General features: G+C 36.4%; 1 protein-coding gene across 1 annotated transcript in view; it reads left to right on the forward strand.

Moving 5' to 3' along the window:
- CSMD3 (CUB and Sushi multiple domains 3) overlaps positions 1–12703 on the forward strand; it is an 888294-nt gene that overhangs the window by 237193 nt on the left and 638398 nt on the right. Inside the window, exon 5 of the mRNA XM_005869050.2 lies at positions 1894–2101. Coding sequence (XP_005869112.1) covers positions 1894–2101 — 208 coding nt within the window. The remainder of the gene's footprint in view (positions 1–1893; positions 2102–12703) is intronic.

Genomic DNA, 12703 nt, shown 5'->3' on the forward strand with positions numbered 1-12703 from the left:
GCGCCCCCCCCCCCCCGAGTGCACAAATTTTTGTGCACCGGGCCTCTAGTCTCTATATATAAAATGCTAATATGCTAATTGTCTGTCCGACTAGTAGCTATGATGTGCACTGACCACCAGGGGGCAGATGCTCAAAGCAGGAGCTGCTGAGCTGCAGTGACTTGGCAGCAGCAGTTCTCGGGTGACACACCCCGAAACCAGAGAGGGGGGAGCCCAATTCTTCACGGGGCTGCGCGATTCCACCTTTGGCTGGCCATGGGTTATGTTGTTACTGGGGTACAGTTGGCCCCGCATCTGGTTTACTGCATACTTGCATTTGTTCCACACCCTGTACGACAGCAACTTTGCAGAGTGCCCACTCACACACCGAGACTCCTCGGAGGATGTCGGAGAGCCAGTTTCAGCTCAATCTCTGCTGGCCAGGCTGAGGGACCCCACTTGCCGAAGGAACCCTCACCCCTCACTCCACAGCTGCCCTTCAAGCCATGGGGCCACCCCAGGTGCAGCCACCTGGGGAGGGACTGAGGCAGGTTGGCTCCAGGGCATGTCCAGTCTGTCTTGCTCAGTCCCGCCCCACTGGCCACTTTCTAATTAATTTCTTTCAATGTGCACGAATCCGTGCACCGGGTCACTAGTCCTATATAATAAAAGCCTAATATGCTAAGTGTCTGGTTGTCCAGTTGGTCATTCAACCAATCAAAGCGTAATATGCTAATGATATGCTAAGGCCGCTCAACTGCTCCTCCTGATGTACACTGACCACCATGGGACAGACGGTCAACCAGTTGAACAGTCACTATGACATGCACTGATCACCAGGGGGCAGACTCTCCGACCGGTAGGTTAGCTTGCTGCTGGTATCTGGCCGATTGGGACTGAGCTAGATGGGCCGGACACTCCCTGGAGCCCTCCCGCAGTCCCTCCTTGGCTGGCCAACCTCCCACGTCCCTCCCTGGCCCCAATTGTATGCTGCTGGGGTCCCTAAGCCTGGCCTGTGCCTTCTCACAATCTCTGTGGATGTCGGAGAGCCGGTTTTGGCCTGATGGTGGAACAACCAGTCGCTATGACATGCGCTGACCACCTGGGGCAGATGCTCAATGCAGGATCTGCCCAGTGGTGGTCAGTGCCCTCCCACAGGGGGCGCGCCGCTCAGCCAGAAGCCAGGCTTATGGCTGGGAGAGCACAGCAGCGGTGATAGGGAGCAGGCCTACGCCATCAGTCAGACATCCCCCGAGGGCTCCTTGATTGTGAGACGGTGCAGGCCAGTCTGAGGGACCCGAGTGCACGAATTTTTGTACACTGGGCCTCTAGTAGGAAATATATTACCAAAGATATATTAGTTAATATATTATTTCTCTCTAAAGTTTTCTAGACATATCATATATTTTTATTTAAATTGCAATTCCACAAATATTTTCAATAGTATTTGAATCATGCCATTAACAAAACTCTATTATATTCTCTCTCAAATTGTTTCTTCATTTTGTTCTTTACTACATAAAAACAAAAAAGAAAGCTCAGCCTTACCATAAACATGCACAAAGTGGTTAAAGATTTCTCATTACAGACTTTAAGGGTGATGTTTCTTTTATTTTGCTCACTTCATCAGTTAATCAATGAAAAGAAAATCCTGGTTCTGTTATCCTGAGAGCAATTGGAGTTTAGAATTTAATTACTTGTATTGCTATTTCAAACAATGGTTAAAAAATTGTCAAGATATGGTTTATATTTATATATGTGCTTAAATATTTTTCATGGATTTCTCATTTTATTTTATCTCTATTAGGTATATGCACTTGGAATCACAACATTTGGTCTGTTATTTTATTTGAAAATGTTAAAAGAGTTGCATTTCTCTCTTATATCTGAACATTTCATTCTTGCTTTTAACAGCTGAAGATGCATGTGGAGGAACCATGAGAGGATCCAGTGGTATTATATCAAGCCCTAGTTTTCCCAATGAATACCATAACAATGCCGATTGCACTTGGACCATTGTAGCGGAGCCTGGGGACACGATTTCACTCATATTTACCGATTTCCAAATGGAAGAAAAGTATGATTACTTAGAAATCGAAGGTTCTGAGCCACCTACAATATGGTAAGTAGATGTTTTTTATTAACCTAGCATTGATATTGTTGCCTAAGACAAATTGGGGATCAAAATATAGTTATATGTGGGCCTTTACATTTTTTAAAGAAAATTATAATTAACAGGAAAATTATAAGTGGCAGCTGTCAGAGATAAGGGATATTTTAGAAAGTCAGGGCACTGATAGAGCAGATAGATTGGTATTTTGAAAGACAGAGCTTCCCGTCAGTATTTCCTTATCACTCTATTCATGGAAAGTAATATGATTTAATCAAAACTTGAGTAAGGAAATTACATTTCTAATGTAATCTACAGTTGTGTTATTTAGTATGCCAGTCCATACTTGATGGTTCCTTTCAAATTAATAGAATAGTCCTGGAAGAAATTTGGCTTTATTTTTGTAGTTAAATCTTATATACCCTTTTATCTGAAAACAAAATTTAAACAATATATTCTGAGTAAGTATGGTCTCTTTCTTTAGAAACTCAAGACATGTTCAGAAAACTGCAGTTTTCAGAACATAATTTTAAAAGAAAATGTTCGTTTATGCCATTTTAAAAAATTGAACGCATTTATTACTGAAGGGTAAAGTAGATTATGAATCAGTAATTGAGTAAAGAATGATAAGATTAGTGAAGAAAAAAAATATATAAACACTAAACTAGGAAGGGCCTTTTAAGCCATGTAAAGGATTTGATAAGAACAATGGGAATTTATTCAAGTGTTTTTATAAAAAACAATTACATGAAGAGGTCTAAATTCTGAATTTTCAAATGGTTATTCTTCTGTGTAAAGATTGATTTTCAGTGGGGCTCAATTAGCTGTGGGAAGACCACTTGAGAGGTGGTTGCTGAAATCCCAAAACAAATCACGGTAGCTTGGATTATGATGGTATTGATGGAGATAAATAAAAATGTAGAATGAGTTGAGAGATATTTAGGAGGTATAATGAAAAGGACTGTAATGGGCTGAGGAGTGATAAAAGAAAAGAGAGTGCTAAAATAAAACATCATTTTCTAACATACAGATTGTTAAAGACATATTGGAAAATGTTGAATGAAGGTCAAGTTTGCAGTAGGGATGCTATGAATATTGAATTTTTAAAGATATATTTAGTTTGAAGAATCTTTTACATCTGTCTATATGATTCAGGAGTTCTGAATAGAAGCATAACTGGTATATAGTACACATAGATGGTAATTCAACCAGTAGACATCAGTAATCATGGTTAGATAGAGACAGGATGGAATGAGAAGACAGGACTAGAAAGGGACTAAGTCTGTGCATCAATAACATAAAAGTCGGGCTATTTTCTGGAGTAAGCATGGGACAGTGGAAAGAATGACTTTTGAAATTGATATGAACTTTTCAATTCAAGAGAAAGCAGATGATAGACTCTTGGGAGAAGCTGCAGTCAAATTTCAATGGCTGTGTAAAGGAAAGCATGGAGACTTTCGCTGTGTTTGCAATATACCACATACAACAGGACAATTTTAATAATTCAGTATTTCCTATATTTGAAAGTAATGGATATTTAAAAAGTAATGTTATCTTTCATGAAGTAAAACGTGTTCAGGATTTTTTCATCTCTATATTCAACAAGATAATTACCTATTTGTTTTGGTTCATAGAAAATATTGTTAGTCTTCAATATATTGTTAACTTTATGAGCTAGACTGCTAGAGTATATAGTTCATGCTATCATTCCAAACTTCTTTTGGGGAAATTACTTCAGAATTTTTCTAAAAGAACTATTGTCTTTATTTAGTTAGGCTTGAATGGTTGGAAAGTAAAATAAATAAATAAAAATTAAAAACACCTTTTTGGCATATCAGGGATTGACTGGGAGTACGAAAAAACATTAATAAATTGTTCCAGGAATACTATGACAAAAATGAAACAAAACAAAACAAAAACAGCAATACAACTGCAGAGGATGAAGAAAGGGTCAGCTTGAGTGAAAATTTTGTAGTGAGAGAGAGTGGGAATAGCTGAGAAGGACAGTAGAACACCAACAATATGCCCTAGGGAGTTATTACTTGGAGTTATTAAGGAAAATACATGTTTAATGTTCAATATTAAGATATATGCTCAGGCCCTAGCTGATTTTGCTCATGGATAGAGTGTCAGGCTGGGGACTGAGTGATCCCGGGTTTGATTCCAGTCAAGGGCTCATGCCCAGATTGCAGGCTCAATCCCCAGTAGGGGGCATGCAGGAGGCAGCCAATCAATAATTCTCTCTCATCATTGATGTTTCTATCTCTCTCTCCCTCTCTCTTCCTCTCTGAAATCAATAAAAAAAATATGTTAACAGAAAGATATATGCTCAGCTGGGTTGAAATTTAATCCTTAATTCCATTCTTGTGGGGTAATTGTTGACAATTGAAATCTGTTGAAATCAGCCTGAAACATTTGCCCCAGGGTTTGAAGAGAAATTCATCTCCTTTTGACATATGATCCCAAGGTATGTGGTTTATGTACTAGTAAGTAAAGTACAAACCTGTCTGTCTTCTCACCATGTTGTAAATTATCAGAAAAAGAACAATGATTTTTCTAACTTTTCATTTTTTTCCTAATGGTGTGGATGTGTTGTATAGTTTCTTAGGAAATAATAGTTTTAAACCAGGGATTTTAAAGGATTTGTGATTGGGAAAGGATTTTCATAAATTCTATTGTTTTATAATTAAGCAATCTTTTTCAAATTGAAGTTCACGAACATACTAAACACATACTGATTAACACTGAAAATTCAGTTAAAAGAAAATTCAAGTTATACTTTCAATTTACTCAGGAAGTAAAGTATAATATCACTCAAGGAAAGACTAGATGAGGTCATATTTAAAAAACAAATACTTAACTTTTCAAGTTCGTTGCTTATATCTTAATGAGCACAAGTAAAACCATTATTTGTAGAAATGTCTTGCTGAATCTTCAGGTAAATAATATAAATTCTTTACATATATTCTTAATATTAATGTAATAAATTATATATACACACAGGCACATATGCTTCCAATAATGTCTTTGTACTTAATTTACCTTTGTCATATTATCTATTGTTAATATATATATATTTTTCTTTTTTAACTCTTCTTTCTTCCACAAGAACAGTTTATCCTCCACTATAACCACTTGTAATGAAAAATTCTAAAACTTCATGGATTTCACCTTTTGAAAATATTCTGTTTCTTGAGGGAATGATGACAGGATCAGGTTACTAGGAATCACTGAGAGCTGGATGGCTATGGAGACACTTTTTGGAATGAGATCATGGATTTTGACAGAACTGAATCTATCTTGTTAGAGCAGGGTAACATTATGCAAACTCACAGAAAATAGAGTGCTCATTTAGCTATTCACCATGTTCTCATCTTTACTCCCACCCTTCCTTCCCATGCTCCAGTAATAATGGCATCCCTTCAGTTTCTTACAATAGGACACAATTAATAAGTCCTTTGCAAATACTATTTAATTTTCCTGAATGTTCTGCCCCTCCTTCTCCAGTTTTTTTTACCTGACTAATGTTTATTCCCTCTTCTAATTACATTTTAAAAATTACTTCCTCTATTTTGTCTTCTCTGAGTGTTTAAAGTAGGTAAAATTGTCCTGCTGCACTTCCACAACATTGTCTACAGCTTTTAATATCCATTAGAGTTTAAAATTCCTTGTTCAGTGCTTATATTCCTTAAATACTATAATCTCAGTGAAGGCAGATACCATATCAATTTAATTTAAAAATCTTAGGACTGTGTCCAGAGCATATGATGTACCTCATGCTTTTTAAGTTAGTGAATAAATGTTATTTATTTGTTTTATGTACCAGAAAACATGTCACCATAACAACATAGTCTCTCCCTGAGAGTAGATATTTATGGTAAGACATATTATAATTAGAAGCTTGCTCAGTGATCACAGAATTAGAACAGAAAAAGGCAGTTATTAGTTTTAACATTCCTAAGCTACCATAGCCACATTTGGCCATTCCAGAGTGACATACTTGCCAAAGGAGTAAGAACGATCAAGTCTGTGGGCTGGTGGACTGTTCCATTGAGTTGATTTCTTTCCTTCACTATGTAAACTGGACAAATTATAATCTGCTAGATTAAGATTTTGCTTCCTAGATTTTATATTCCATCCTTGCGTTGTTAAAAATCTTCACAGGTCTTCTTGATTGAAGTTTGAGTGCTCTTGAATTCATATATATATATGAATTCATATATATATATATATATTACCTATACATACATACACACACACCCACATACACCCACACCCCATATCTTGCCTAGGAAAAAGTAATTTTGCAGAAGCCTGGATATATACTACATGCCAAAAATAAGGTCTAGTTTTCATTCATTCAACAAACACATCATACTTTGTCCTGGGAGATATATTTACACTGGTTAATAAAATATTCATGAATTCTGATCACATGGAGACTATAATGTATTATCTTCTCTATATACCTTATGATATTAAACACTAATAAACCAGTGCTTGTATAGACTAGTCCACTTGATCTCATCTTACAAATAATTCTTGTTATTACATAACATTTTTCATGATCTTCTTGATGATAGAACTACATTTGTCTGCTATAATAAAAATTACATACTAGACATAACTGAAAAGCATCCTGGGATAACTTTTTTTTTCTAAAGTACGTTACCTTGTACTTACATGGTTGACCCTTGAACAACTCGGGAATTAGGAAAATTGACCCCTAGTACAATTGAAAGTCTGTGCATAACTTTGACTCCCCCAAAACATAGGTGTCCTTTAGTATCAATAGAGAATTGATTCCAAAATCTATTGAGGATAACACAATGCATGAATACTCAAGTCCTCTATATAAAATGTCATAGATCAATACATGTAGTCAGCCCTCCACATCCAAGGATTACCAACTGTGAATCAAAAACAGATGTGTAAAGGGGGCCAACTGTATGGTAATAGATGGTAACTGGACTTTTAGGGTGATTACTATGTAGTATATCAATATATCAAATTAGAATGTACACTTGAAGTTACATATTATTGTTTTTTAAACCATCTCTTGATAAAAAATATGATTAATTATTAGATGATTAAAAATTTGACATTTTTCTGTTTCTGGAGACATAGTTATAAATTATCTTCCTAGACTTTTCCATGTAATAAAAACTGGCCTACACTATTATAACCATAGTTTATAGTTTTATTACATTCTTTCACTTGGTGTCACTCTACCCTGTACAACTGAGAATATGCTGTAATGAGATAAAGTTTCTCAACTTGTATTCATAAATGTCACAAAGAAAGAACCTTTAAAATAGTTTTACGAGTAGAAATCATTATCATGTACACATGTGCTATTTCTACTACTAAATTATTGGGTAAGCTCAGGTATAAGATTTACTGTTTCTGAGTTTTACATCTCTCACAATTTTCCTTGTGCTTTTGAATATTTAATGAACTTTTTAATATTGTCCTTCTAGGTATTGTGGCATTGCCCTCTATCTTTAATTTATTATTTAAATTATTCAGAATTTATATTATTGAGGATTAGACCAATGTTAAAACCAGTTCATGAGTTTGTCCTTGATAGTGGCAGCAAGGATATGGATAACTTGCTGAATAGGCATCAACTTTAAAAGGTTAATTGTGTGATTCTTAATCTAGAGCTCTCATAGATAACTTACTTTGTATAGCATCCATGAGTTTACCTTAAGCTCTAGTTGAATACTCAGAAAAGAAAATGCTATGTCCCAGTGATCTTCAGTTTTTATTTCTGTGATTTTATTATCGTATATAAATAATGAGATCCATGAGTTCATATTTTACTTTATAAATAAAATTTCCTATTGTGTTTGTTTTCCTTAAACTTTGTCAGTTTTTCTTTTTTAATTCTTACCCTAGGATATGTTTTTCTTAATTTTTAGAGAGTGTGGAATGGAGGGAGGAAGGGAGGGATGGAGGGAGGGAGGGCGGGAGAGAGAGAGAGAGAGAGAGAGAGAGAGAGAGAGAGAGAGAGAGAGAAACATCTATTAGTTGCCTCCTATACATGTGCCAGGACCAGGGATCCAACCTGCAACCTAAATATGTTCTCTGACCAGAATTCAAACCAGCAATCAGTGCACAGGACAACATTCCAACCAACTGAGCTACCCGGCCAGATCAGACTTTGTTAGTTTTTAAAGTTGGCTTCCAGGGTAAATGCTCTGTAGGAATACAATATTTGTAGAGACCAGAAGAAATTATGACTTCTTGATTCTTTTATCTAATATTTCCTGTCAAGTTATCTTTGATTAAATCATGAAATTTACAAAAAGTAGTCAGCTTTTATGTTATCGGTAGAACATTTTGACCTTTCCAGAAGATCACTGGGACATTGCAGTTTCTTTTCTGAGTATATTATTTGATTTCATATGAGAGTCAATATCAACATATATCAGTGTTAATTATCTTAATAATTTTGGGTGTCACTTAAATAGATTGAGATAGATCAATTGCCCTGAATACTATAAGCATATTTTATTTCTGTTATCTTCAACAATATTCTTTCAAATATTCAATCCTTTATCTCACTGTTGATGAGAAATGAATTAGTCAAGGCTCTATTGTTCTGGTACTACTTACTATATATACATATTGAAGCTATTTCATGATCGTCTTAATCAGAAAATATATAACACTTAGGATGATCATCTGAGAGAATTTCAGATATTATATTTATAATGCAGGAGGGATTATATGTTTGAATAGATGGAAAAACTAAGGGTAATCAATAATAAAGAGTCAGGGTCGTAATGACTGATTACGACCGAAGGCTTGACCAGACCGGAAGTCAGTGCTGCGTTGCTGTGGCACCCTGACCCAGCACTGACTGCCTAGGAGGCTGCAAATCAGACTCAGAGAGAGGCCTGCAGAGAGAGAGGCAGGGTCTGATCTGTAGCCTCTGTGGCAGCCGTTGATCAGAACTTCCCTCACTTTCTCTCCCGGCCTGGCCAACAGCCATGCCTCCATTTCTCTCCAGGCCTCCATGGGGGATGCTGATCAGCCCTGCCTTTCTGATCAGGCCCTGTTGATAGGCCCAGAGATGCTGACTGGCATAGAAAATGACCAATCAGCTCTAAATCGGGGTGAATGTAAGGAGCCAATGGCTGCTTAGGAGGCAGAGCTTGTGACGCTGACTGGCATAGTAACTGACCAATCAGAACTAAATGGGCAATTGGGGGTGAGATCAGGCCTGCAGGCCGGCAGGGGAGGGCTGTTAGGGGTGATCAGGTAGGCAGAGGCAGTTAGGGGTGATCAGGCAGGCAGGTAGAGAGGTTAGGGGTGATCAGGCAGGCAGGCAGAGGCAGTTAGGGACCTAAACGGGCGGTTGGACATCTCCCGAGGGGTCCCTGATTGGATTGGGTGCAAGCTGAGCGGAGGGAACCCCCTCCCTCCCCCCATGCATGAATTTTGTGCACTGGGCCTCTAATAGTTATAAATCATAAAAGGAAAAATTTGGTTCAAGATAAGTAGACATTTAAAGTAAGTAATACTTTACCCAAAAAATAAATGATTGCTTATAGGTAATAAGTTTCTTTCTTTGAAAAGATTTTTACATAGGTGTAAGCAATTGATTATTGACAATAAAGGATTAATGAAGTTTATAGGGATTATTCTGAATGATTATTGAAATATCTTTCCAATGCCAGGTTTCTATTTTTATTGGCAATCTTTTCAGTTCTTACCATATGTTACTAGCATCAAATGGTATATATTCATCAAATAAAACTTCATCTAGCCTGAATTTTGCTTAGTGACAATGCTTGCTATGATACCAACTGATTAGCATACATTGATCATTTTAGCAAAATAATGTATGCCACTATCAAATGTAAAATTATAAAAAATGAGATATAACAAATGTCTGAAAACACTGTTTTATCATAGTATTTGAACTATTTAAACATAAAATATCCCTTAAAGGAATTGTCAAGTATAAAATTATTAATTTTACTCTATGAGGGCATAATTTATAGAAAATCACTCATGACCTTGGAATAGACTTTTCTAGAGAGGTTAGAAATTTAGAATGGCTTTCTTTTCAGATTCAGTTTGTGACTTAAGCACAGTTGTGCAACATTTTTGTGGATTAAAGGGAAACTCCATGGCAATAAAACAAAGTAAGTAGAGCTATAAGGAGTGTTGCAAAGATAATAAACACATGGCCTTAGCCTCCTTAGCTCCATGGTCTACAAAGGTTTGACTATAGCATGTAACATTATATGATACAAAATTCCATTCATTAAACCTCTGATTGGAGCAGGCAAAAACTATTGCATTCTCATTTCCTCATTATACAAGTTTCTGCAAATGACATACCATTAAAAACCTGGTGGAAAGGTATGCCTTAAGGTTATATATCCCATAGCTCTTGATAATATTCAGTTCAAATTGAAATAACTTAATTATATTCTCCAAGGATCCATTTTCAGAGTAGGTGCAGCTGTTGCATTTTTTGTTTTAGAAAGACAATGATAATTACAGGCAACTTGCTTAAGATGGGAGTTATATTGTGTTATAATTTTAGGGAAACAGTGAGAGAGCACATGTAAGAAAATCTATCAACAAATTTATTTTTTAAGAGGGCCATTTAGTGTTTACTACATACCAGGCAGTGTACAGTATATACAGTCAAAACAAGATATAATAAAAATGTAGGCAAGCATGCCAACTCAGATCAGCAAGATCACAATCTGGTAAGGAATTTGTCTATAAACAAACACTTCCATGGTATGTTCTCATATATAGCATATCCGGAGCAGAGGCAAAGACTGGCTCAAGGATTTAAGGGAAACTGCACAGAGGGAGTACATTTCACCAAAGTCTTAAAGCAAGAGTTATAATTAATGAGGGTGACAAGACATGGCACCATGCTCTGGCCAGGTGGCTCTGGCCAGGTGGCCCAGTTGGTTGGAGTGTAATACCCTACACCAAAAGGTTTTGGGTTCGATTTTCCATCAGGGCACTTACCCAGGTTATGGACTCAACCCCCAGTAGGGGGCGTGCAGGAAGCAATTGATCAGTATTTCTTTCATAGATGTTTCTCTCTCTTCCTCTCTTTTCCTCTCTAAAAAAATCAAAGCATATTTTTAAAGAAGAATGCCAAGAAGTATCATTTGGGTAAAAGATAGTGTACTATTTTTTCCTGGAGAAGTGGAAATTCCGGGGAGATTACCTGATCATGAAGATATTGGCATACTTTATTAATATAGTTGGCTTTTATTCTGAAGGTTGATTAGGAGTGTGGGACACACAATTATTTTAAACAAGTCAATTACATAATCCAACTTGAAGTTGGAAGTGTCATTATGAGTATTGGTTGAGGATGGAAAAAAGGTAGGCAAGCATGCCAACTCAGAAGCTTTGAAAATTGGACCCTGTGAGTGATGAAAAGAATAAGAACCAATAAAGTTGTTCTCAGGTTGAAGGTTAGGAGGATTATATAAATTTAATTTAGTAGATAGTGTTTGGTATTTGCATATTAGTTGAAAGTAAGATGGGATAAAAGAGGTGGAGGAATTGAGCATGCCTAAACATTTTCTGATTTTAAATGGAATGAGAAATATAGAAAAAGTAGTAGTTTAATGGGAGACAAATATATAATTATTGAAATATTGAATTTCCAAAGAATAAGACAAGAAGTGGCTGGTAGGAGAGGTTTTGAAGTTGAGTGAGAATAATTTTGAGGAGTATGGATGAAGTTCTAGGAGTCCCTGAGTTCAAAGAAAATTGTGGAATAATAAAAACTGAAAAGGAACAACTTTGAGATATGAGCAGGAGGAGACATTAGTGAACAAAATTGAAAACTGTAAGGGGGGAAGGAGAAGAACACAGAAAGAGAGGTTCTGTGGAAGCAGGGAGAGGAGACAGTTTCAGGGTGGATAGTGTCCCTGAAAGTTGAAACTCAAAAATCAAGAAATAAGTAGTTAGAAGGATTTGGAAATTAGAAGAGCCTTAAAATTTTTGGAAATAACTTAATGCTAATTTCCTCTCCCTTCTTACCAATTTGGGGGATGGTGGAGTATTCAGTTAAATATATTCACCTTCCAATACTCCCAGGTAATCGAAATGGCCATATGAAGGAATGTTGGTCAATGAAATTTGTGTACAAGTCATTGAGTTTTGCCTTTTGAGAGAGAAATTTAGAAAAGCATACTTGGTTAGGATTTTCTTTGACTATTTCCCTTTCTCCTTCTCTCCTACCTTCTGGCCTGAAATGTGATAATGATGGCTAAAAGGGTGTCAGTTATCTAACTGCAAGTCTGATGATGAAAACCATCATTATGTATTAGCTAGAGTCTAGGCTATGGAGTGAAACAAATCAATCCTGACATTTCAGTTGCTTACTAAACAAAGGTTTATTTCTCAGTTGTAGTATCATCTCTCTAGGGTAGTGATTTTCACCCTTTTCCATCTCATGGCACACATAAACTAAATACTAAAATTCTGTGGTACACCAAAAATATAGTACATTTTATGCTGATTTGACAAAAATAGGTATACTTTTAATTGATTTATAAAATAATAATAATAGCCGTAACTGGTTTGGCTCAGTGGATAGAGCGTCGGCCTGCA

Source organism: Myotis brandtii, unplaced genomic scaffold (assembly GCF_000412655.1).
Source record: "Myotis brandtii unplaced genomic scaffold, ASM41265v1 scaffold285, whole genome shotgun sequence".
Taxonomy (NCBI): domain Eukaryota; kingdom Metazoa; phylum Chordata; class Mammalia; order Chiroptera; family Vespertilionidae; genus Myotis; species Myotis brandtii.